The sequence below is a fragment of the Antennarius striatus genome, chromosome 16 (genome assembly GCF_040054535.1).
Source record: "Antennarius striatus isolate MH-2024 chromosome 16, ASM4005453v1, whole genome shotgun sequence".
Taxonomy (NCBI): Eukaryota; Metazoa; Chordata; class Actinopteri; order Lophiiformes; family Antennariidae; genus Antennarius; species Antennarius striatus.
The window spans coordinates 15,848,103-15,875,458 of NC_090791.1; the positions used below are offsets into that span (position 1 = coordinate 15,848,103).

The window sequence follows — 27,356 nt, forward strand, 5'->3', positions numbered from 1 at the left end:
GAGAAGAGGATTCAAAGGACAGGGCTAGATGGAGGAAATTGATTCGCTGTGGCGACCCCTGAAGGGAAAAGCCGAAAGGAAAAGAAGAAGATAATTTTTGAGCTATTTTAAATTCTGTTTTATTGTTAAGGTCTGTGCACAGGCTTCATGTTTAAATTTTTGTGTAATAATGAAGCGATTTTTATAGACAATAAAGAAATTAAATGAGAGAGTGAAAGTAATTCCTCTACAGCAGGTGTAGTGCTGGGAAGATTTATTAACAGAAGTGAATTGAAATCAGTTTGTGGTTATAGAGTACAGAATTCATACTTTACATCATAGCAAAGAGTTTTTGAGTCATTTGGATGATATGATATCTGTAAATTGATGGCGTACACAAGTGTCTGTTTAGTTTTATCCTTCAATTTAAATGAAATTTTGATTCATACTGAACCAAATGCTAAAAATAACTTTACATAATCATATATGAAATGAAATGAAATCAACTGCATTGATCTCCACCGGGCACATGTGTCAAACTCAAGGCCCCAGGGCCAAATGTGGCCTGTTACATCATTTTATGTGGCCCGCGAGAGCATAAAGGGTCAGTGTGTCTAAAAATAATTAAGTCAAAAATGCTTTGAGCAAAACTACATTTTACATATTGCAGTAATTGAGCCAATTTTAATATTGACAAAAACTTTTTGAGCAAATAATGTCCTAACTTTTATTTGTTATCATTTTTCTTTATTCACTTGGATAGCTTGATCCTCGATTGTTGGACTTATATGGGCTTCATAAGCTGACAAAATAAAAGGATTTATGTTGTAACAAAGCGACAAGCAAACATATTTTTTCTGGACAACTGTTACTTGAATAAGTAATAAATACGGTTATTCAATATAAAGAAGTTTTATTTTACATTTATTTTGCATTACATTTAGTTACATTTATAAATTACTCCTGGCCTGTTGAGGACAGCCATGATGCTGATGTGGCCCTCGGTGACACCCCAGCCATAAGGAAACTTGTATCTAGTATTAGTCTATGTTGTTAATCAAATGCATAGTATATATGTGTACAGGTGCGTGACACACACACACACACACATACACACACACACACACACACACACACACACACACACACACACACACACGCACATCTAGTTAGATTGTGTCCTCAATGATATACAATGATATGTTTCTTTTTTGCAAGGGGATTGTATTGTAAACTACTTTTTGACAGTGCTGATTTAAACTATGATCATCTTTGTAAAAATAATAAAACTATGTATATTTGCTCATCTTAGATGTGTTTGAGGTGCGCACTATGTTCATGTTTCCCAAGGAAGTAAGATGGTGTTCCTGCTCTTTACGTTACGAATGAGTGTTTTGTTAAACACTGAAGAGTTCAACATGATCCTTTTACCGAAATTTCAACATTTTTCTCAGGGAAAATTGCTTTTTGTTGCTCCATTGCAGAACACAAGAATAAAATAAGAGTAGGAAAATGAAATTTACGAGTAAGAAAAAAAGACCAAAGGAGATTATCTACATTAAATCGCCTAACCATAACCACAAAGACACTAACACCACCTGGCTTATCTGACACTTTCTCTGTCTCTCTCTTTCTCTTACCCTGTCCTTATCTTCATTGTATTTCTTTTCCACCCAACCTGTGAAGGCGGATGACTGCCCTCCAGACCCTGGGTCCTGCCCAGAGTTTCTTCCTCAATGAGGGAGTTTTTCCCCTCCGCTGTTGCTTATGTTTGTTTATGTTTGGAGGGATCTGCTGGGTTTTTCTGTCTGTTAAATGTCTGTTGCCATTATTAAGTGTTTTATAAATAAATTTAATTGAAATAAACTTGATTGATTATAGATAAATAAGAGAATAAATAGAATAATATACGTATAGACATACGTACAGATATACACACTTACTGCCGCTTCATTCTTCCTCATCACTACATGTCAAAGTGAGGCATTGTTCAGCTTGATGGCCACAGGTAGGAAAGATTTCCTATGGTGTTCAGCAGTATATTGATGAAGCTTCATCTTATTCCTGAACATAGCCCTTTGTCTCATCAATGTTCTGTACAGTGGGTGGTACTCATTGTCCAAGATGGCCCTCAGTTTGGACAATGTCCTCCTCTCCAACACTCTAGTAAGTAATTCAGATTGAACTCCACCATTGCCACCAGCCCTGCAGATCAGTCCATCCAGTCTGTTGGTGTCTGCCACCCTCAGACCACTGCGCCAGCACACCGGTTTTGAGGAACTGAGCACTACAGACAGCAGCCTGCTCAGGAAATAGAGATGACTTTGAAGGGTTGTTTTGGACAAGATGGGGATTAATGATAAATTTGCATTGCATCTTTGTGAGTTCTCGATTATTAGTGGACATGTTGAATTCTGGTGCAACGTGGATAGGGATGCCATTGGATAAAACTACCTATTTTGAGGAATTACCAGAAAGAAAAATAAAACAACAGAAGAAGTTTTTTGGTTCACATCACAAGGAAAAGATGTCTGTGTAGGTTCTCAGTCATCCAGGTCATGGTTATCCAAAAGCTGTTGAGTCGATCCACTGGACATTAAGAAAGTTCTTGAAGACGTTTAGTCTCTCATCCAAGAGACTTCTTCAGTTCGGAACTGAAGTAGTCTCACAGTAAGTAAGTAAGGGACCCTTGATAAAGGCTGTTCGGTCCCTGTACGACCGATGTCAGAACTTTTATGGACAGAATTTCTAGGCACAGCCAAGGCGTTGAGGGTGTCTGGTTTGGTGGCCTCAGTATTGCGTCTCTGCCTTTTGCAGATGACGTAGTACTGTTGGCTTCATCAAGCCGTGATCTCCAACTCTCACTGGAGCGGTTCGCAGTCGAGTGTGAAGCAGTTGGGATGAGAATCAGCACCACCAAATCTGAGGTCCTCAGTCGGAAAAGGGTGGAGTGCCCTCTCCGGGTTGGGGATGAGATCCAGCCCCAAGTGGAGGAGTTCAAGTATCTAGGGGTCTCGTTCACGAGTGAGGGTACGATGGAACAGGAGATCGACAGGTGGATTGGTGCAGTGTCTGCAGTGATGCGGACTCTGTATCGGTCCGTCGTGGTGAAGAAGGAGCTGAGCCGAAAGGCAAAGCTATCGATTTACCGGTCGATCTAGGTTCCTGCCCTCACCTATGGTCACGGGCTGTGGGTCGTGACTGAAAGAACAAGATCCCGGATACAAGCGGCCGAAATGAGTTTCCTCCGCAGGGTGTCCGGGCTCTCCCTTAGAGATAGGGTGAGAAGTTCGGTCATCTGGGAGGGACTCAGAGTCGAGCCGTTGCTCCTCCGCATCGAGAGGAGCCAGATGAGGTGGCTCGGGCATCTGGTCAGGAGGCCTCCTGGACGCCTCCCTGGTGAGGTGTTCTGGGCATGTCCTACCGGGAGGAGGCCCCGGGGACGACCCAAGACACGCTGGAGAGACTATGTCTCCCGGCTGGCCTGGGAACACCTTGGGATTCTCCTGGAGGAGCTGGACGAAGTGGCTAGGGAGAGGGAAGTCTGGGCTTCCCTGCTTAAGCTGCTGCCCCCGCGAGCCGACCCCAGATAATCGGAAGAAAATGGATGGATGGATGGATGGATGTTAAATATGTCTGCCCATGAATACTAAGCCTACAATATGAGGAGCAGCAGGTGTGTTTTTTTTTTTTTTTAATTAAAAGAGGCTCTTTTTGTTAACATGTGTGTGCTATCATGATCACAGAAACCGGGCTCCACCTGATAACCCAGGAGAAGAGAGTTAGCCTGCCCTAGCAGGTAGTGCAGCTCACTGCCATGACAGGAAGAAAGAAGATTGCAAATCTTGTGAATGACACTGTAAGATAAAAACAGTTGGCAGGGCATCTCAAAATTTGATTAACTGGAAAACATTTTAATCACATGACTGGTTATCAAAAGAAAATCACAGAGTGTTTGTCCCAGCACTGTGTCCACAATTTTAGTAAACACAAGTCTTCTGGCAAAGTTTGAAGGACTAGAATTAGTCACGTAAAATAATTTTATTCAGCAGAGAACGTGTTAAGCTATTTTCTAGTCTGACACGATTGTGCAAAAAGGTAGTTTGCATTGGCCAGGATAAGATGTTTAGGACATTATTCTTGTTGATGTTGGTGTAAAATCATAAACAAGAAGAAAGTACTTCAACTTTAATTTTATAAGTGTTTACAGATTTGTGTGTGTGGTAGTGTCCTGACTTCATTTGGTGTGATTGTCTCATTCAAACACCAGATGTCTCCATATGTGCACATATAATTTAAATGCATCCTTCATGCACATGGGCAGATTTTCACAATGGAGGCCCAGCTTATTCACAGTTCAGCCGTTAAAACACATAAATGATCATGGTTAATGGTTGGCAGAATAACTGAAGCTAGCGGGGAGTAAAACATGCTAAGACCTCAATTTTTATGAAAATTAATTCGGGTAAGTTTTGTCACATCATGGTCAGAATCCATTTGAATTTACTCAACAGGTAGTTGAAAAGATAAGGACATGAAAACTGATATTGACCCACAACAATCCAGGAGGTTAAGCCCATCATGTATGTTTAGATGTTTATGCCTAATTCCGATGAACACGATCAAGCTCTGCACAAGTCACATAATGAAGAATTTTATCAAATATGAGTATGTATCTAGTGGCTGGCGAGCTGATGACATTGCTGTTATTATTTTCCATTTCTTGAGGAATATTGTCTGGATAAAGTTGTCTGTAGTGGAAATACGCAAAGAGACTTGTTTCATTATATCGCTGTCACTACCGGAAAATAGCCTGTGTTATACACAATTGAGGTGGTGCAACATCTAGTAGTGTTAGTGTACTTCTGTATTTTGTTTCCCCAGCTCTGGTGTCATAAATGATAATTAAAGTGTGTAACTGGCACAGCCGTTTTGTTCTGTGACGTAGTTGTGTGACATCTATAAAAGGTGTGAACATAGAGTTCTTTTGTGCGAGTGACAATAAAAGGAGTAGGGCTGATGCCACTCGCAAGGGCCGGTTTTTGTCCCATTTGAGAGAAGTTATAAACGCCTCAATCCTCAAACACTACATTGGTGGCAGCTTACAGTATTATGAGATGTATTTATGCAAGTTTGACCAAGTAGAACATCACTGAAGGCCTAGGTAGTGAAATGAATGGTTCGCCACTAGAAAGCAGAATATCTTTACTCATAGTTAGCACGAAAATACACATAGATATTTGACCTTGATAATTATTACATTGTTAAATTACAACGCTAAATGCCACTGGCTCAGAAAAGTCCTGCATAAACAAACTGTATCAATGGATATGGATAATTCTGGGTTAACTTAAGGGCAAGATGTGAATTTTATATTTTTCTTACTACTATCTTTTTTACTTGCAATGTCTTGCCATTTGCGTTTCAGTGTATGAGATGTTGTAGTAGTGTCCACTCTATTGGCAGATAAGCAATGATGCCATAAAAACTCAAGTATTCATAAGAAAAAATCTTTTCAATAGATTTAGACTGTGGTGAACTCTGCATGAAAAGGTTAACGTCAGTAAACATAAATTAAGTAAAAGATAGCTGCACTCTTTTTTGTTTTCCTCTTTTGTTTGTACAAAGTAATTAAAATGAAAATCAAACACATTATAAAACATTTTAGCACACATGAGCTTCATGAGTCAGTACCTTATTAGATTTTTAAGGTATCATGTTTCTTATTGTAGGTGGAGGGAGTATAAAGGTGTGAATGCAGGTATTGATTGTCAGACGTATTTCCAGCTTCAAATTGACGTTTTCAAGCTACAACAGATTTTAAAGATGTCAAAAACGGAGGATCGGATAGGTCATGGTAAGAAAAAGCAAAATACTTATCAAAGCTTATTTTGTAAAGTAATAAATGATGTATACATTTAGAAATAAGACAGGGGAATATGTGTGTGTTTTCATTTCATGGTCCAGCATTACAGTATAAACTGATGTTATTTATGCTACGGTTTTGTCATTTCTTCTCATCTATTGCAGACCCATTAACTACAAACACATCTGTCGTACACAATTTATCTCCAGAAGATTGTGACATTGACATTTTAGACAAAGGAAGAACCACAAATGATTTTATAGATGATATGATAAAACGTTCAAAGGTGAGTACCACAGACATCTGGACACTTTCTTGACTATGAATCTATCATTATATGAAAGTATTGAGGGATGAATGTCTTCACATTTTAATTTTCAAAACAAATTATTTTGTCTTTATCCCATTTAGGACAGTGACGAGCCATTCTTTGTAGCCAGTCTAGATAGTCTGTATATGAGGCACCTCATGTGGGTCACTAAGTTACCTCGAGTCACACCTTTCTATGCAGTCAAGTGTAACAGCACACCAGCAGTTTTGAAGATGCTGAGAGCTCTGGGCACAGGTTTTGATTGTGCTAGCAAGGTATTATATGTTCTGTTTACTTTTTTCTCCATCCTCATCATAGAGGAAGATTGTTCCCCCAACATTTTCCTTCTCAGTTTGCTCATTTAATTTTTGTATTTTGTTTTAACAGGGTGAAATTAAACTGGCCCTGTCCCTCGGAGTGACTCCTGATAAAATCATTTACGCACACACCATCAAACCACCGTCACACATCAGATATGCCTGCGCTCATGGAGTGAATGTGATGACTTTTGATAATGAGGATGAATTATTTAAAATTTCTCATTGTCATGCCAAAGCCAAGTAAGTGAAACACTGCTAATATTTTGCTCTTTGAGTGTAGATTCATGCAAGTCTTTTGAATCGTGTTCCAGACTGGTTCTCCGCATTGCAGTGGATGATTCCAAATCCCTTCTACCACTCAATTCAAAGTTTGGAGCCAGCCTGGAGACAGTTGATAAACTGCTGGAACGTGCTAAAGAACTGAGCTTGGAGGTCATTGGCGTCAGCTTTCATGTTGGAAGTGGGTGCCTTGACAGTTTGGCATTCACACAGGCCATAGCAGATGCCCGCCATGTGTTTGACACTGCAGTAAGTCATTATCATAGGAAATTAACACTACAAATAAAAATGCATTTGAATGTTTCACACGTATAGTTATTGATCTGTTTTACTGTGATGAGTTAGGGTTATAACTGGGGTGACTTAGTTCAAATTATTAATGTCATGTATTACAAATTCATTCGTTTTTATGTTCCGCCGCTGCATCCGCCGCAGTGGGACACGGGGAGCTGGAGCGTATCCCAGCTGGCATAGGGCGTGAGGCGGGGGACACTCCGGGCATGACGCCAGTGCACTGCGGAGCCACACACAAACACGAACACACACACACACTCCTACGGACAATTTGGGACAAAAATTGTTTTACTTAATGTGACGGAGCGGTAGAGACCGCTCCGTCCATCTCCGTTCTGCGCGCCTCTCTCCCTCACCCAGGAGAGCGACCGCAGCAGCGCTCATTGTTTCCTGACAGGACCGCAGGAGCGCGGTCCCGCTCAGACTGTTGTCATTACATTCTCGGGTCAAACTGTCGCGGTAGTGCGTTCGAGGGTGCACACTCGGCGCCTACGCGTTCTCCACACCACCCACACAGAATGTGATGAGACACTCACCTGAGGATGCTGCGTTAGTCCGTATCCGGTTCAGGGGCCAAACGGAGCCACTACCTGGGGTGTGGCTTAAATCGCGTAAAGTGGGGCGCGGTCAGGCCAGCCGGTACCTGGACTAAACCATTTTGTGGATTACTGGATTGTTTTGTATTTTGCAGGCTTGTGATAAATGTTTAAACAGCCATATGATGGGCATTTATGTTTTATTCTGTTCTGGTTTATTTTGTAAAGCAGGTTTTTCCGTTTCGGGTGTATTATGTCGTATAGTGTAAAATCAACCCCATTTAATTATTGTTGGTTTGCCAGGGGAGGGGCATGGGGTATTTAAGGAAAGCATTTCTGCTTTATGGGGGAGAGTTGAGAGTTGGAGCTGGGAGTTGAAAGTTGAAAGGTGGAAGTTGGAAGTTGGAGTCTAGCGTTTTTGAATGTTATGCATGATTGCCACTGGTAGTGTCAGTTTTCTCTGTATATACTTTCTTTTTGTTGTTGCACTAGGTTTTTGTTTTTGGGAATTCTGATCTGCACTGTAAATATTTTTTCACTGCTTGTTGGTGAAAAATAAAAACCCCACCAAAAACGGATCTTTTGCGGCTGCGCCATCAATTTTCCCCCCACTACATTCACGGACCCGTGACACTTAAAAAACGTGAGCTGGTGAAATGGAGTGATAACTCCATCAAACTGCAGCAGTAAAAAATATGAGATCAATGGTATACAGTATTGTTTTATGCAAGGAGTTAATAATGTGATTCTCTAACAAAGACTTGTCTAAGCAGTACTCCTGCACTACATCAGGGCAGGATATTAAGGGTGACAGCACCTCACTAGTTAACTCGTGACCACCCCCAAGCACCACACACCAAATGTACCTGTGTTCGTCATCACATAACATTCAGTTTGTCAACATTTCTTCATGACCAAAATGATAAAAAGCTTAATTTACCCAGTAATTTGGATTTCTATTCTTTAAAGGTCATGTTTGATCAACTTGTTAAGACAACTGCATTTTTACTTTTGTTTTGTTTTGCTTTGTTAACAGAATTTACTGGGCGTCCAAATGAATCTCTTAGATATTGGTGGAGGATTTTCTGGGAGAGACGACCACCAAGTGAATTTTGATGAGGTAAAACTAAATATTATGCAAAACAAAAGACATAAATATGTGAAGAGTGGTGATGAAGCTACATCCTCTTTTTTAAATTTTTTTTATTTTATATACTGATTTGATCCCTGAAGGGAAATTAAGAAAGCACACTCTAGTTAGTGGTTCAAACGCATGCATGCTTACATATTAGTGAGTGCAGGCCCCTATAGCACACACACACACACACACACACACAAACACACACACACACACACACACACACACACACACACACACACACACACACACACACACACACACACACACACACACACACACACACACGGGGGTCTGTAGGCATGCAAGGGGAGGTACAGTGGCGTGCAGCTCCTTCATGGTGCATCCCAAATGAGAAATTTGTAAAGGTGGCGGCGCCTCGCTCAAGGGCGCCTCGCTCAAGGGCGCCTCGCTCAAGGGCGCCTCGCTCAAGGGCGCCTCGCTCAAGGGTGCCTCGGCAGTGTTCTGGAGGTGAGCTGACACCTCCCACTGTAAACTCACACTCCAGGTGTTTTTGGGCAGCAGCGGGAATCAAACCGCCAATCTTGAATCATAGGACGACAGACCCGCTCTAGCGCACGCTCTACCACTGAGCCACCGCCGCCCCCTTATGCTCACTAATGACGAATAATTCATATTTTAATAAAACATCCAAACTGGACAATATAAATTTTATTAAAATCATTTTCATCCTTTATAATTACAGATTGTACTGCATACAAACAAATGGAAAGTTGTATAATCAGTGAATTATGATTTTAACATAATATATTCACATCCCGGTCCTTGCGACATGAAGAGAGTGTAGAAAATGAATGAATAAATGAATGAATGAATGTATTCTTGTCCTCTTAGCTTTCAGATGTCATTAATGCAGCACTCGATAAACATTTCCCAGCTGACAGTGGAGTGAAGGTTATCGCTGAACCAGGTCAATACTTCGTGGACTCAGCCTTCACACTGGTGATGAATGTTATTGCCAAAACAGTCATCACAGATGATGTGGATAAACATTGTGGTAATGTATACCGGATTTGAAGCATATGATACATCTTCTAATGTTGGTAAATTCAAAGTGTGGTTTTCTATTAATTATACAGGGTGGCTGATAACAGAAGGATGCACAACATGTAACTACTAGAGATAAACTAATCCTCAGACAGCCATGCTGTTCAATATAGAGACCACCAAATCTTGATTTACAGGGCTCTCATTATTCATGTGGTGATGTTTTTTAAACTGAGTTATCAATTTTGGTGTTCTCTCTTTTGTAATTTTGAATTTAGTCTTCAAAGAACCAAATGTTTTTGAAATAGTTGTTTTTGTACATTATATCATTTTGAATTATTTTACCAGACATGAAGAAAACCACACCAAACAGAATGATGATGGACTTTGTCAATGATGGAGCATTTGGGTCCCTTGGGATTTTGAAAATTCATCCTAAATATAAGAAGTTTGAACCCTTCCTCCACAGGGTAAATATATAATATATAATCCCTGTCACCACAACACAGTAATGAGGTGTAGAATGTCAATATGGACGTAAGTGCTTGAAAAATCTTGTCTCTAAATTAAGACCAATGACCCAGCTTGACCTCTACATGTGAATATTATGGGATTGAGAAAACAGGAGAACCAATTTGATTTGTGGTTTTAATGTCATCACTTTCATTTACAGGCTGTGGAGACCAGTGAGCAGAAATACCTGTCTGTTCTCTGGGGTCCAACCTGTAACATTCATGACAAAATAACTGAGAGTTGCTGGCTTCCTGAGTTGCACATTGGAGACTGGCTCCTGCTCGACAACATGGGTGCTTACACCCTTTGTATGCGCTCTGACTTCAGTGGATTTGAAAGAACACGCATTTACCCTGTGGTGACAGCTGAGACTTGGCACACCTTAAACCTCTCTCACACCTACAACATTATACTGTCATGATCTGGTAGAAATCCTTTAAGGCTGATTTTTCTGATTGGGTTGTTTGACACTAATTATTATTGATGTAGTTCAGACACTGGTTGGGTCCCCAGTAAGATATATAAAGTTGCTAGATTTAGTGTATTATAGATGAATGGAACATTTACTCTGTGGTCTCAGATGAGATATGACACACCTTACAACTCTCTTTCCTTAAACTTTGTAATCAGGTAACCTGACAAAAATCCTTAAAAACTCAATTTACTGTGATTAGATTTAAATTAATTCTAACAATAATTACAGCATTCGTGATGATGGTTTTATTTTAACATCCTGCTTCAAAGTGGTGATGTATTGTAATTGTCTGTGTTCGTCAATTTGTCTGTCCGTCCGTCCGTCCATCCGTATATCCGACTGTTCGTCCGTCCGTCCGTCCGTCCGTCCGTTCGTATGTCTACCAAAACATCATCAATGTTAAAAAACATGGATTTCTATGGTCTTACTCACACTGTCCTTCTCCATATGCACTAGTCTATGCACTACCCTACCCTGAAAGTAGTTCAGGGTAAGTCGTGGGATGTTGCAGTCTCTGACTTTTTTGAAATTATTTTTGAGCTATTTTAAATTCTGTTTGGGTTTTTGGTCAGGTCTGTGCACAGCTTCCATTTTGTGTAATAGTGAAGCAATCTTTATAGACAAAAAGAGAAATTAAATGATAGTGAAAGTAATTCCTCTGCAGCAGGAGTAGAGGTGGGGAGATTTATTAACAGAAGTGAATTGAAATCAGTTTGTGGTTATAGAGTACAGAATTCATACATTACACGGAAGCAAAGAATTATTGAGTCAATCAGATGATATGATATATGTAAATTTATGACCTAGAAAATTAAGGGTATCTGTTTAATTGTATCCTTCAATTTAAATTATTGCATATTCTAAAAAAAACTTTAAACTTTAATCATATATGTACTGAAAATCAACTTTATTGATCCCCATAGTGAAATTTCTTCTTTTCACTTGTATCTAGTGTTAGTATATGTTGTTAATCAATTTACTGTGATTAAAAAGCACTAGCTTTGATTGATAAATTAATTCTAACAATAATTACAGCATTAATGATCATGGTTTTATTTTAACATCCTGCTTCAAAGTGGTGATGTATTGTAATTGTCTGTGTTCATCAATTTGTTCGTCCGTCCGTCTGTATGTCCGTCTGTTCGTATGTCCGTCCGTTCGTATGTCTACCAAAACATCATCAATGTTAAAAAACATGGATTTCTGCTTGGAGGGATAACATTAAGTTTGAACATTTCAAGAGCATGTTGATATCTTTTGACAATGTAATAGAATGTGTAACTGTTAAAGTGTCTGTAAAAAACTGGTTAATTCTTGGATAAACACTGTCTGCTGGAATAGGTGAATATGATCATAATATTCTTGTGAAGAAAACTGGCAATGTCAAATTCTTTTTTTGACTGTCTACATATGATGTTACCAAACCTTGTTGTCCCTAGGAAGAATGTAAACATGGTCATGCTCTAGGTTATATTTGGGACAAAGACTAATATATGGAAGTGGATAAGAGTATGAACGCCTGTCAAAATTCAATGTATGAACTGGTTGAAAACATTTAAGGTCTCAGTTGTTGACTACATATTGTAATGAGAGAGATGATTGTTGATTCAGGGGGACAGAAATTTCACAAGCCTATTGGCTTCCACCTGTCAGCCCTGTTTTTTGCAGATGTTGTTGATGTTGTAAATGTGATGAAGGTGTGAAGTCTGTTATATTAACTTGTCCGAAATAAATAAATAAATAAATAAATAAATAATTTTTCAATCGTTGCTGATAGGAAGATGAAACAAAAAGCAAATTACTCGGACAGCAAAGAGGATGAAACTGAGATGATGACCTTGACCTTGAGGAAAGTAGGTCAAGGTCAAATTTCAACTTTTGTACACTCAGGAACCGAATAAGACAGAAAGATGAGGGGTAATGCCAGTGTGAGTAAGACCATAGATCAAAGCTAGTGCTTTGATCTACCTATGTGCTACCTTTGATCTATGGTCTTACTCACACTGGCTTTCTCCATATGCACTAGTCTATGCACTACCCTACCCTGAAAGTAGTTCAGGGTACGTCGCGGGATGTTGCAGTGTCTGACTTCCTTGTTTGATATTATTTTTGAGCTATTTTATATTCTGTTTGGGTTATTGGTCAGGTCTGTGCACAGCTTCCATTTTGTGTTATACTGAAGCGATTTTTATAGGCAAAAAGAGAAATTAAATGATAGTGAAAGTAATTCCTCTGCAGCAGGAGTAGTGTTGGGGAGATTTATTAACAGAAGTGAATTGAAATCAGTTTGTGGTTATAGAGTACAGAATTCATACATTACACAGAAGCAAAGAATTATTGAGTCAATCAGATGAAATGATATATGTAAATTAATGACCTACACAAAATAAGGGTCTCTGTTTAGTTGTATCATTCAATTTAAATAAAATTTTGAATTGTACTGAACCATAACCAATAACTTTAAGTAATCATATATGTCCTGAAAATCAACTTTATTGATCCTCATAGTGAAATTACTTCTAATCACTTGTATCTAGTGTTAGTATATGTTGTTAATCACATGAATAGTATACTGTGTATATGTGTACTGGCCCGTGACACACACATCATCCTTTTATCAAAATTTCAATGCTTTCTGAGGGGGAAATTGCTTTGTGTTACAGTTGCTCCGTTGCAGAACATAAGGACGAAGAGTAACGATAGATGATTTACAATTAAGAAAAAAGAGCAAAGGAGATCATAGATAAATAAGAGACTAAATAGCATAATATATAAACATATGTACAGATATACACATTTACTGCCACTTCATTCCTCCTCATCACTGCATGTCAAAGTGAGGCATTGTACAGCTTGATGGCCACAGGTAGGAAAGATTTCCTATGGTGTTCCATATTTCTACATAGAAAATGTAGCCGCAAGAGGGCACAAGCCAGTGTCTTATTGTGCCGGTCCCAAGCCCAGATAAATACAGAGGGTTTTGTCAGGAAGAGCATCCGATGTAAAACTTTTGCCAAATAAAAAATGCGAATCAGATTTATGATTTCCATACCAGATCGGTCAAGACCCCGGTTAACCAAGTGTTGCTTTCTCCAGCAACACATGGATAAAGCTGAAGCAATTTCAGGGAATGTGTGGCAGAATGTCAGTGAGATTTTCTTGCTGACAAAAAAGGAGTTCCGGTTCCTGAGTGGGAACATTCTCTTGTGGTACTTCCTCAGGATTGTCTTCGTGTTCGAGGAGAACCTCAGTTGGTTCAGATTATTTTCTGCTGTCATTGTCACTGTTTTCTTGCACACTGTTCACCAAAGCTTTTGTGTGTCACAGAGAAAACACAAGGATTTTGGACTGTCAGCTTGTTTCATGATTGTTAGCTGGTGCTTAGTGCACTGCTCAATGCAGTTACCTTAGTTTAATTTACTTTACATACATGTGCATTTACTGATTAGAAAAAGATAAATATGCTATACTTTGAAAGTAGGAGAAGATCAAATGTAACTCAGTGAGTGGAACCACTATGAAAATAATCTGTGTGGTTAGACAATCAGACCCTCTAATTGTCACCTTGTCTCAGTACTCTGATCCAATTAGAGCTCAGATGTTAAATCGGTCTGCCCATAAATACTAAGCCTACAATGTGAGGAGCAGGAGATCTGTTTTTTGGGGTTTTTTTTAGCTCTGTCTTTAGTCTTCATTTAAGCAGAGTTGTGTTGGAGGTACAGGCAGAAGCAGGGGGGTGGGGAGGGGTGCGTTGAACACAAGGAGAATATTTTTGTTCAGAGTCAGAGGCTCTTTCTGCCTCTTACGGCCCTGCTATGCATACTGTAGCTTTTGAAGGCTTTATCTTTGTTTTTTGACAACGAGAGCCTTGGACCCAATATGAAACACTGAAAAATGTGTTATGACGATCACAGAAATCAGGCTACACCTGATAACTCAGAAGAGTTAGCCTGCCCTAGCAGGTAGTACAGCTCATTGTCATGAAAGGAAGAAAGAAGATTACAAAATTTGTGAATGACTCCTTCTTCTTCTTTTCCTTTCGGCTTTTCCCTTCAGGGGTCGCCACAGTGAATCAGTTGCCTCCATCTAACCCTTTCTTCTGCATCTTCTTCTGTCACACCAACTACCTTCATGTCCTCTTTCACTACATCCATAAACCTCCTCTTTGGTCTTCCTCTAGGCCTCCTGCCTCGCAGTTCAAAACTCATCATCCTTCTACCAATATATTCACTATCTCTCCTCTGGACATGTCCAAACCATCTCAGTCTGGCCTCTCTGACTTTATCTCCAAGACCTCTAACATGTGCTATCCCTCTGATGTACTAATTCCTGATCCTATCCATCCTGGTCACTCCCAAAGAGAACCTCAGTATCTTCATCTCTGCTACCTCCAGCTTTGTCTCCTGTCTTTTCTTCAGTGACACTGTCTCTAGACCAAACAACATCACTGGTCTCACCACAGTTTTGTACACCTTTCCTTTCATTTTAGCTGAAACTCTTTTATCAAACATCACACCTGACAATTTCCTCCACCCGTTCCATCCTGCCTGTACACACATCTTCACCTCTTTTCCACACTCTCCATTGCGCTGGACTGTTGACCCAAGGTACTTAAAATCCTCCACCTTCTTGATCTCTTCTCCCTGTAACCTCAGTCTTCCACTTGGGTCCCTCTCATTCACACACATGTACTCTGTCTTACTACGGCTAACCTTCATTCCTCTCCTTTCCAGGACAAACCTCCACCTCTCTAGCTTCTCCTCCACCTGTTCCCTGCTCTCACTGCAGATCACAATGTCATCTGCAAACATCATAGTCCATGGAGATCCCTGTCTAGCCTCATCTGTCAGCCTGTCCATCACCATAGCGAACAAGAAGGGGCTCAGAGCTGATCCCTGATACAGTCCCACCTCCACCTTGAACTCCTCTGTCACACCTACAGCACACCTCACCACCGTCATACAGTCTTCATACATGTCCTGCACTGCTCTAACATACTTCTCTGCCACTTCAGACTTCCTCATACAATACCACAGTTCTTCTCTGGGCACCCTGTCATAAGCTTTCTCCGGATCTACAAAAACATAATGCAGCTCCATTTGGCCTTCTCTCTACTTCTCTATCAACATCCTCAAAGCAAATACTGCATCTGTAGTACTCTTTTTTGCCATGAAACCATACTGCTGCATTGTATGGCTCATTAGCTTAATTCCCCTGTAGCTGCTGGAACTCTGCACATCTCCCTTGTTCTTAAATATATCCAAAAGCTGTTGAGTCAATCCACTGGATGTTAAGAAAGTTCTTGAAGACGTTTCATCTCTCATCCAAGAGACTTCTTCAGTTCTAAAGAACTCAAGAACTTTCTTAACATCCAGTGGATCGACTCAACAGGTTTTGGATGACCTGGATGACTGAGAAATACACAGACTTCTTAAAAATAGGCACCAGCACACTTCTCCTCCATTCCTCAGGCATCTTCTCACTATCTAAGATCCTGTTGAACAACCCAGTCAGAAACTCTACTGCCACCTCTCCTAGACACTTCCATACCTCTACAGGTATATCATCAGGACCGACTGTCTTTCCACTCTTCAACCTCTTCAATGCCCTCCTCACTTCATCTAGACTAATCTTTGCTACATCATGGTTCACAACAGTCACCTCTTCTAGTCTTTATACTCTCTCATTTTCCACGTTCATCAACTCTTCAAAGTACTCTTTCCATCTTCCCATCACACTACTGGCACCTGTCAAGAGACTTCCGTCCCTATCCTTAATCACCCTAACTTGCTGCACGTCCTTCCCATTGTGGTGGAAAGTTTTTAATACAATAAAATAATACAATAATATAATAAAATAATATCATTTCATAGAACCAAAGATCTGGATTGTTGTGTGTGTCAAATTATTCAGCGCTCGTGAAGGTGGCCCCAGGATGTCTCAAGGTCATGAAGATGTTGCATGAAAATAATTCCTGTTAGACCATATTTGGAAATGCTTGCATGACTGTCGGTATCCTTGGAAGTAGTTAGACACTGACAGAAGCAGCAAGCCAGATCATTTCATACACTGTACTTGAAATTAGAATGTATGTTTCTGCACAGGGTCATCTAAAGAATGTCTTCAGCAGATCCTCACAGGGCTCACGTGACTGATTATATTATGTCATCAAATAGTTTTGTGAAACTGTCGACTTGATACTTTTGGTAACGTCTGGAGGTCATGACGTACCAACTGAAAGCCCATAAAGAACTGGTTGAAAGCAGATGTGCCGAATTAATACCTCCCCCTAGTCACGCCTTTAGAGTATATAAAGAGATGTGATCCATTTCCTAGTTTGTACTTGAAGTTTTTCCTGTACCCACAATATTTTGTAACAACGCCTCAATGGACCATTCATCATCTCCAGAGTTCTCATCATACTTAGATAAGTATTTGTTAAACTTGTCTGTTTGTTGAACCTGTCTGTCAATATCATCGATGTCATCGGGATTCCTCTTTGCTGAGACTGTTTTTTCTGGGATATTGCTGCCATTCTGTGCGAAGCTTCAGAATAAACTGTTGGACTATTCCTGCTCTGGTCTCAGTCTGTGCTGTACTTGGGTCCTACCTCAGACCTGTTACAGTACAATCTGGCCATAAATGGATCCAGCACAGATTGATCACCAGATCTCCCGGATGGAGGACATGCTTAACCAGCCAGTTGCGAATTCCGTTGCGGCTACTGCAGAAAACCAGCAGGTTCTGGCACAAGTTCGGTGTGATGTGGCAAGTCTCCATGCCCGCACCCAGGCCCTGGGGCTCACACCGTCTGACTCACCGGGCCTCTCGTGGCCTTCTGGTTCCCACTCCATCGCCGCCCTCCTCGATTCTGGGGCTGATGGGAGTATCATGGATGAGAACCTCACTCTTCAGCTGGGACTACGCCCGGAGCCGCTGCCGTCGCCCATTGCAGCCAGAGCCCTGGACGGACATGTGCTGGGGAGGGTAACTTCTCAAACCAACCCGGTGCGCATGCTCCTGCCAGGGGGGCACGGTAAGAGCATCCAGTTTCTGCTTCTGTCCACACCTAACCAGCCCGTCATTCTGGGGTACCCCTGGCTCCGCCTGCACAATCCCAACATTGGCTAGAGGGGGCCGAGGTGCCATTCATTGTGTGGACTGATCACCGCAATCTGGAATATATTCGCTCTGCCAAGAGACTGAACTCAAAACAAGCCCGCTGGTCACTGTTCTTTGACAGGTTTAATTTCACGCTGTCCTATTGGCCGGGCTCCCGTAACACCAAGCCAGATGCACTATCACGCCGGTTTCCTGAGAGCCCGGATGAAAGACCTGAACCCTCAAACATTATCCCAGCCTCCTGCCTCGTCGCTTGCGTCACCTGGGAGATCGAGGAGAGGGTGCGGGCAGCCGCTGACGATCAGCCCGGTCTTGGTTCCTGTCCTCCTTACCGCCTGTTTGTTCCAGCTAGGCTACGTTCCGATGTGCTCCAGTGGGGGCACGCCTCCTGGCTCACCTGTCATTCAGGCATTCAGCGCACCTGTGATGTCCTGCAGCAGCGCTTTTGGTGGCCTTTGCTGGTGGAGGATGTCCGTGGCTACGTCAACACGTGTCCTGTTTGCAACCAGAGTAAGACCCCTCGTCACCCACCAGCCGGCCTCCTGCACCTCCTGCCTGTCCCTCATCGCCCTTGGTCACACATTTCCCTGGACTTTGTTACCGGTCTACCCCCCTCCAGTGGTCACACTGCCATCCTAACAGTGGTAGACCAGTTCAGCAAGATGGCACACTTCATTCCCCTTCCCAAGCTTCCTCCTGCCAAAGAGACTGCCAGTCTGGTCCTCTGACACATCTTTCGGCTCCATGGTCTGCCCACCGACATCGTCTCCGACCGGGGCCCCCAGTTCACGTCTATCTTCTGGAAGGAGTTTTGCAGTCTGCTGGGGTCCTCAGTCAGCCTCACCTCTGGTTTTCACCCCCAGTCCAACGGGCAGACTGAGAGAGCTAACCAGAACCTGGAAACCACGCTTCGCTGCCTCACTGCTGACAATCCTGCTTCCTGGTCTGACCAGCTCATCTGGGTGAAATATGCCCACAACACCCTAACCTGACCACCCCCGTGTCTTTCCCCCTTTCAGTGTGCCTATGGGTATCAGCCGCCGCTCTTTGCTAACCAAGAGAGGGAAGCTGCCTGCCCGTCGGCTCAAGCCTTTGTCCGTCGTTGCCGGCGCACCTGGGAACGAGCACGCACCGCCCTCCTGAAGTCTGCTGACCACTATGCTGCTGCCGCCAACAAGCGCCACAAGCCTGCTCCCGCCTACCAGGTCGGCCAGAGGGTCTGGCTCTCCACCCGTGACCGGCCCCTCAAGGTGGAGAGTCGCAAGCTGGCTCCCAGGTTTGTGGGGCCCTTCCCCATCACTCGCATCATTAACCCGGAAGCGGTCTGCCTGCCGCTTCCAGGGTCCATGAAGATCCACCCGACATTCCACGTCTCCAAGATCAAGCCTGTCCGGGTGAGTCCTCTTGTTCCCCCTACACCACCCCCTCCTCCTCCTCAGCTTGTCGATGGTGGTCCTGTGTATGCTGTCAAGCGCATCTTGCGCTCTCGCCGCCTTGGACGTGGTATGCAGTATCTGGTGGACTGGGAAGGTTATGGTCCGGTTGATCGTTCCTGGGTTCCAGCCCGGTTCATCGTGGATCCTCTGCTCATCGCAGACTTTCACCGCCTGCATCCAGACCAGCCTGCTCCGTCCTCCATCCTGTCCCCTGGGGGACCTGCTGCTGATGGACCTGCCGACCCACAGGAAGATGGTGGCTCAGATGTGGACGCTTCCTCCAGCTCGTCTTCCTCTTCTACAGATGAAGATGTGGACTCCGCTGTCTCAGAGGAGTTTTAGCCCCCCTCCGGCCTACCCCCTCCCTCCCGGTTCAGGCTAGGACGTCTGGAGCCGTCCCTTGAAGGGCGGGGGTCCTGTCACAATCCGCTCCTGGTTTTCCTCTCATCTGCCCAGCTCTACCTGGCTTCCACTCCCACCTCATCAGTGCAACTACCTTCACCTGTGTTTCCTCACCTGATTATCACCTGCCTGTTCAGTACATATACCCTCCCATTTCTCTCGGTCTCTGCCAGATTGTCTTTGTATCATGCATAGCTCTCTCGCATTTATCTCCAGACTGCTCCCTCGGTTTCGACCCTGCCTGTGATTGACACGTCTTCCTCGTCTCTGCCCCGGTAATCTGACCAGTCTTCTGTCTTTGACTGCCCTGCCTGCTCGTTCCTTGTCTGCTACCTGTCAGCTGGGATTCCTCTTTGCTGAGACTGTTTTTCTGAGATATTGCTGCCATTCTGTGCGAAGCTTCAGAATAAACTGTTGGGCTATTCCAGCTCTGGTCTCAGTCTGTGCTGTACTTGGGTCCTACCTCAGACCAGTTACACATCATGTATGTGTATGTAAGATGTTTACGCCTAATTCCGATGAACACGATCAAGCTCTGCACAAGTCACATAATGAAGAATTTTATCAAATATGAGGATGCATCTAGTGGCTGGCGAGCTGATGACATTGCTGCTCTTATTTTTCATTTCTCGAGAAATATTGTCTGGATAAAGTTATCTGAAGTGGAGATACACAAAGAGACCCTTTTCATTATATTGCTGTCACTGCCACGAAATAGCCTGTGTTATACACAATTGAGGTGGTGCAACATCTAGGAGTGTGTTTATCTATCTATCTATCTATCTATCTATCTATCTATCTATCTATCTATCAGCCGTTTTGTTCTGTGACATCTATAAAAGGTGTGAACGTGGGGTTCTTTTGTGCCAGTGACAATTAAATGAGTCGGGTTGATGCCACTCGCAAGGGCCGGTTTTTCTCCCATTCGATGGAAGTTATAAACGCCTCAGTCCTGAATGCTACATTGGTGGCACCTGTAGAACCTGCTTACAGTATTATGAGATGTATTTATGCAAGTTTGCCTAAGTAGAACATCCCTGAAGGCCTTGCTGTGAAATGCATGGCCCGCTACCAGAAAGCAGGATATCTGTACGCATAGTTAGCACGAGAATACACATAGATATTTGACCTTGATAATTATTACATTGTTAAATTACAATTACTAAATGCCACTGGCTCAGACAATTTCTGCATAAACAAACTGTATCAATGGATATGGATAATTCTGGGATAACTTAAGGGCAAGATGTGAATTTTATATTTTTCTTACTACTATCTTTTGTTACTTGCAATGTCTTGCCATTTGCGTTTCAGTGTATGAGATGTTGTAGTAGTGTCCACTCTATTGGCAGATAAGCAATGATGCCATAAAAACTCAAGCATTTATAAGAAAAAATCTTTTCAATAGATTTACACTGTGGTGAAATCTGCATGAAAAGGTTGACGTTAGTGAACATAAATTAAGTAAAAGATAGCTGCAATATTTTTTGTTTTCCTCTTTTGTTTGTACAAAAGTAATTAAAATGAAAATCAAACACATTATAAAATATTTTAACACACTTGTCCTTCAGCTGGACATGAGCTTCATGAGTCAGTACCTTATTAGATTTTTAAGGTATAATGTTTGTTATTGTAGGTGGAGGGAGTATAAAGGTGTGAATGCAGGTATTGATTGTCAGACGTATTTCCAGCTTCAAATTGACGTTTTCAAGCTACAACAGATTTTAAAGATGTCAAAAACGGAGGATCGGATGGGTCATGGTAAGACAAGCAAAATACTTATCAAAGCTTATTTTGTAAAGTAATAAATGATGTATACATTTAGAAATAAGACAGGGGAATATGTGTGTGTTTTTATTTCAAGATCCAGCATTACAGTATAAACTGATGTTATTTATGCTACGGTTTTGTCATTTCTTCTCATCTATTGCAGACCCATTAACTACAAACACATCTGTCGTACACAATTTGTCTCCAGAAGATTGTGACATTGACATTTTAAACAAAGGAAGAACCACAAATGATTTTATAGATGATATGATAAAACATTCAAAGGTGAGTACCACAGACATCTACACACTTTCTTGACTATGAATCTATCATTATACGAAAGTATTGAGGGATGAATGTCTTCACATTTTAATTTTCAAAACAAATTATTTTGTCTTTATCCCATTTAGGACAGTGAAGAGCCATTCTTTGTAGCCAGTCTAGATAGTCTGTATATGAGGCACCTCATGTGGGTCACTAAGTTACCTCGAGTCACACCTTTCTATGCAGTCAAGTGTAACAGCACACCAGCAGTTTTGAAGATGCTGAGAGCTCTGGGCACAGGTTTTGATTGTGCTAGCAAGGTATTATATGTTCTGTTTACTTTTTTCTCCATCCTCATCATAAAAGAAGATTGTTCCCTCAACATTTTCCTTCTCAGTTTGCTCATTTAATTTTTGTATTTTGTTTTAACAGGGTGAAATTAAACTGGCCCTGTCCCTCGGAGTGACTCCTGATAAAATCATTTACGCACACACCATCAAACCACCGTCACACATAAGATATGCCTGCGCTCATGGAGTGAATGTGATGACTTTTGATAATGAGGATGAATTATTTAAAATTTCTCATTGTCATGCCAAAGCCAAGTAAGTGAAACACTGCTAATATTTTGCTCTTTGAGTGTAGATTCATGCAAGTCTTTTGAATCGTGTTCCAGACTGGTTCTCCGCATTGCAGTGGATGATTCCAAATCCCTTCTACCACTTAATTCAAAGTTTGGTGCCAGCCTGGAGACAGTTGATAAACTGCTGGAACGTGCTAAAGAACTGAGCTTGGAGGTCATTGGCGTCAGCTTTCATGTTGGAAGTGGGTGCCTTGACAGTTTGGCATTCACACAGGCCATAGCAGATGCCCGCCATGTGTTTGACACTGCAGTAAGTCATTATCATAGGAAATTAACACTACAAATAAAAATACATTTGAATGTTTCACACGTATAGTTATTGATCTGTTTTGCTGTGATGAGTTAGGGTTATAACTGGGGTGACTTAGTTCAAATTATTAATGCCATGTATTACAAATTCATTCGTTTTTATGTTCCGCCGCTGTGGGACACGGGGAGCTGGAGCGTATCCCAGCTGGCATAGGGCGTGAGGCGGGGGACACTCCGGTCAAGACGCCAGTGCACCGCGGAGCCACACACACACACGAACACACACACACTCACTCCTACGGACACTTTGGGACAAAAATTGTTTTATTTAAAAAACGTGAGCTGGTGAAATGGAGTGATAACTCCAACAAACTGCAGCAGTAAAAAAAAAATTAGATAAATAGTATACAGTACTGTTTTATGCGAGGAGTTAATAATGTTATTCTCTAACAAAGACTTGTCTAAGCAGCACTCCTGCACTACATCAGGGTAGGATATTAAGTGTGACAGCACCTCACTAGTTAACTCGTGACCACCCCCAAGCACCACACACCAAATGTACCTGTGTTCGTCATCACATAACATTCAGTTTGTCAACATTTCTTCATGACCAAAATGAGAAAAAGCTTAATTTACCCAGTAATTTGGATTTCTATTCTTTAAAGGTCATGTTTGATCAACTTGTTAAGACAACTGCATTTTTACTTTTTTTTTGTTTTGCTTTGTTAACAGAATTTACTGGGCTTCCAAATGAATCTCTTAGATATTGGTGGAGGATTTACTGGGAGAGACGACCACCAAGTGAATTTTGATGAGGTAAAACTAAATATTATGCAAAACAAAAGACATAAATATGTGAAGAGTGGTGATGAAGCTACATCCTCTTTTTAAAATTTTATTTTATATACTGATTTGATCCCCGAAGGGAAATTAAGAAAGCACACTCTAGTTAGTGGTTCAAACGCATGCATGCTTACATATTAGTGAGTACAGGCCCCTATAGCACACAGACACACACACACACACACACACACACACACACACACACACACACACACACACACACACACACACACACACACACACACACAAGGGGGTCTGTAGGCATCCAAGGGGAGGTACAGTGGCGTGCAGCTCCTTCATGGTGCATCCCAAATGAGAAATTTGTAAAGGTGACGGCGCCTTGCTCAAGGGCGCCTTGCTCAAGGGCGCCTCGGCAGTGTTTTGGAGGTGAGTTGACACCTCCCACTGTAAACTCACACTCCAGGTGTTTTTGGGCAGCAGCGGGAATCAAACCGCCAATCTTGAATCATAGGACGACAGACCCGCTCTAGCGCACGCTCTACCACTGAGCCACCGCCGCCCCCTTATGCTCACTAATGACGAATAATTCATATTTTAATAAAACATCCAAACTGGACAATATAAATTTTATTAAAATCATTTTCATCCTTTATAATTACAGATTGTACTGCATACAAACACATGGAAAGTTGTATAATCAGTGAATTATGATTTTAACATAATATGTTCTTGTCCCGCTACTTGCGACATGAAGAGAGTGTAGAAAATGAATGAATGAATTAATGAATGTATTCTTGTCCTCTTAGCTTTCAGATGTCATTAATGCAGCACTCGATAAACATTTCCCAGCTGACAGTGGAGTGAAGGTTATCGCTGAACCAGGTCAATACTTCGTGGACTCAGCCTTCACACTGGTGATGAATGTTATTGCCAAAACCGTCATCACAGATGATGTGGATAAACATTGTGGTAATGTATACAGGATTTGAAGCATATGATACATCTTCTAATGTTGGTAAATTCAAAGTGTGGTTTTCTATTAATTTTACAGGGTGGCTGATAAGAGAAGGATGCACAACATGTAACTACTAGAGATAAACTAATCCTCAGACAGCCATGCTGTTCAATATAGAGACCACCAAATCTTGACTTACAGGGCTCTCATTATTCATGTGGTGATGTTTTTAAACTGAATGAATACAGAATGTATTGATTAGCAAATACTTTTATACAATTCCAAATTGATTTATATTCTTTTTTACCAAGTTGTACTCTGTTCGAATACAAAGAGAAACCATTTGTTATTTTTCTAAATGATCAATTTTGGTGTTCTCTTTCTAATTTTGATTTTAGTCTTCAAAGAACCAAATGTTTTTGAAATAGTTGTTCTTGTACATTATATCATTTTCATGTATTTTACCAGACAAGAAGAAAACCACCCCAAACAGAATGATGATGTACTTCGTAAATGATGGAGCATTTGGGTCCCTGGCAATTATGAATAATAATCCTAAATACAAGAAGCTTGAACCCTTCCTCCACAGGGTAAATATAATCCCCGTCACCACAACACAATAAATTTCAATCAATTTCAAGTGCTTGTAATTCTTGTCTCTAAATTAACCTCAATGAACCAGCTTGACCTCTACATGTGAATATTATGGGATGGGCAGACTGAGATAACAGGAGAACCAATTTGATTTGTGGCTTTAATGTCATCACTTTCATTTACAGGCTGTGGAGACCAGTGAGCAGAAATACCTGTCTGTTCTCTGGGGTCCAACCTGTAACATTCTTGACAAAATAATAAGTTGCTGGCTTCCTGAGTTGCACATCGAAGACTGGCTCCTGCTCGACAACATGGGTGCTTACACCCTTTGTATGCGCTCTGACTTCAGTGGATTTGAAAGAACACGCATTTACCCTGTGGTGACAGCTGAGACTTGGCACACCTTAAACCTCTCTCACACCTACAACATTATACTGTCATGATCTGGTAGAAATCCGTGAAGGTTGATTTTTCTGATTGGGTTGTTTGACACTAATTATTATTGATGTAGTTCAGACACTGGTAGGGTTGCCAGTATGATATGTAAGGTTGCTAGATTTAGTGTATTATAGATGAATGGAACACATTTACTCTGTGGTCTCAGATGAGACATGACACACCTTACAGCTCTCTCACCTTAAACTTTGTAATCAGGTAACCTGATAAAAATCCTTAAAAACTCAATTTACTGTGATTAGATTTAAATTAATTCTAACAATAATTACAGCATTCATGATGATGGTTTTATTTTAACAACCTGCTTCAAAGTGGTGATGTATTGTAATTGTGTTCATCAATTTGTCCGTCTGTCCGTCTGTATATCTGTCTGTTCGTCCGTCCGTCCGTTCGTATGTCTACCAAAACATAATCAATGTTAGAAAACATGGATTTCTGCTTGGAGGGATAACATTAAGTTTGAACATTTCAAGAGCATGTTGATATCTTTTGACAATGTAATAGCATGTGTAACTGTTAAAGTGTCTGTAAAAAACTGGTTACTTCTTGGATAAACACTGTCTGCTGGAATAGGTGAATATGATCATAATATTCTTGTGAAGAAAACTGGCAATGTCAAATTCTTTTTTTGACTGTCTACATATGATGTTACCAAACCTTGTTGTCCCTAGGAAGAATGTAAACATGGTCATGCTCTAGGTTATATTTGGGACAAAGACTAATATCTGGAAGTGGATAAGAGTATGAACGCCTGTCAAAATTCAATGTATGAACTGGTTGAAAACATTTAAGGTCTCAGTTGTTGACTACATATTGTAATGAGAGAGATGATTGTTGATTCAGGGGGACAGAAATTTCACAAGCCTATTGGCTTCCACCTGTCAGCCCTGTTTTTTGCAGATGTTGTTGTGGATGTTGTAAATGTGATGAAGGTGTGAAGTCTGTTATATTAACTTGTCTGAAATAAACAAACAAACAAATAAATAAATAATTTTGCAATCGTTGCTGATAGAAAGAGGAAACAAAAAGCACATTACTCAGGCAGCAAAGGGAATCAAAGCACATAGGTGCTTTGATCTACCTACCTATGTGCTACCTTTGATCTATGGTCTTACTCACACTGGCTTTCTCCATATGCACTAGTCTATGCACTACCCTACCCTGAAAGTAGTTCAGGGTACGTCGCGGGATATTGCAGTGTCTGACTTCCTTGTTTGATATTATTTTTGAGCTATTTTATATTCTGTTTGGGTTATTGGTCAGGTCTGTGCACAGCTTCCATTTTGTGTAATAGTGAAGCGATTTTTATAGGCAAAAAGAGAAATTAAATGATAGTGAAAGTAATTCCTCTGCAGCAGGAGTAGAGGTGGGGAGATTTATTAACAGAAGTGAATTGAAATCAGTTTGTGGTTATAGAGTACAGAATTCATACATTACACGGAAGAAAAGAATTATTGAGTCAATCAGATGATATGATATATGTAAATTTATGACCTACACAAACTAAGGGTATCTGTTTAGTTGTATCCTTCAATTTAAATTATTGCATATTCTAAAAAAAACTTTAAACTTTAATCATATATGTACTGAAAATCAACTTTATTGATCCCCATAGTGAAATTTCTTCTTTTCACTTGTATCTAGTGTTAGTCTATGTTGTTAATCACATGAATAGTATACTGTGTATATGTGTCCTGGCCTGTGACACACACAACATCCTTTTATCAAAATTTCAATGCTTTCTGAGGGGGAAATTTCTTTTTGTTACAGTTGCTCCGTTGCAGAACATAAGGACGAAGAGTAATGATAGATAATTTACAATTAAGAAAAAAGAGCAAAAGAGATCATAGATAAATAAGAGACTAAATAGAATAATATATAAACGTATGTACAGATATACACATTTGCTGCCACTTCATTCCTCCTCATCACTGCATGTCATT

General features: G+C 41.1%; 2 protein-coding genes across 2 annotated transcripts; both read left to right on the top strand.

Annotated features, from left to right (window-relative positions):
- Positions 1-6,064: 6,064 nt before the first annotated feature.
- LOC137609370 (ornithine decarboxylase-like) lies at positions 6,065-9,760 on the top strand. Its single transcript, XM_068336353.1, has 6 exons — positions 6,065-6,131; positions 6,257-6,430; positions 6,543-6,715; positions 6,787-7,003; positions 8,621-8,704; positions 9,578-9,760. Exons 1-6 carry the CDS (start codon positions 6,114-6,116, stop codon positions 9,758-9,760), a joined length of 849 nt encoding a protein of 282 aa, XP_068192454.1. The 5' UTR covers positions 6,065-6,113.
- Positions 9,761-21,326: 11,566 nt separating this feature from the next.
- Positions 21,327-25,400, top strand: LOC137609371 (ornithine decarboxylase-like). Its single transcript, XM_068336354.1, has 9 exons — positions 21,327-21,439; positions 21,612-21,733; positions 21,859-22,032; positions 22,145-22,317; positions 22,389-22,605; positions 23,337-23,420; positions 24,215-24,377; positions 24,832-24,953; positions 25,143-25,400. The coding sequence occupies exons 1-9, from the start codon at positions 21,409-21,411 to the stop codon at positions 25,398-25,400; spliced, it is 1,344 nt and encodes a 447-aa protein (XP_068192455.1). The 5' UTR covers positions 21,327-21,408.
- Positions 25,401-27,356: the final 1,956 nt, after the last annotated feature.

What these genes read in the sequence shown, in the direction of transcription:
- LOC137609370 (XM_068336353.1), top strand. An exon ending in CATTGTCATGCCAAAGCCAA is followed by an intron (nt 6,716 to 6,786) that starts GTAAGTGAAACA and finishes ATCGTGTTCCAG; the next exon opens with ACTGGTTCTCCGCATTGCAG. An exon ending in GCCATGTGTTTGACACTGCA is followed by an intron (nt 7,004 to 8,620) that starts GTAAGTCATTAT and finishes CTTTGTTAACAG; the next exon opens with AATTTACTGGGCGTCCAAAT.
- LOC137609371 (XM_068336354.1), top strand. Translation starts at nt 21,409, where the DNA reads ATGTCAAAAACGGAGGATCGGATGGGTCATG. An exon ending in GGAGGATCGGATGGGTCATG is followed by an intron (nt 21,440 to 21,611) that starts GTAAGACAAGCA and finishes CATCTATTGCAG; the next exon opens with ACCCATTAACTACAAACACA. An exon ending in GCCATGTGTTTGACACTGCA is followed by an intron (nt 22,606 to 23,336) that starts GTAAGTCATTAT and finishes CTTTGTTAACAG; the next exon opens with AATTTACTGGGCTTCCAAAT.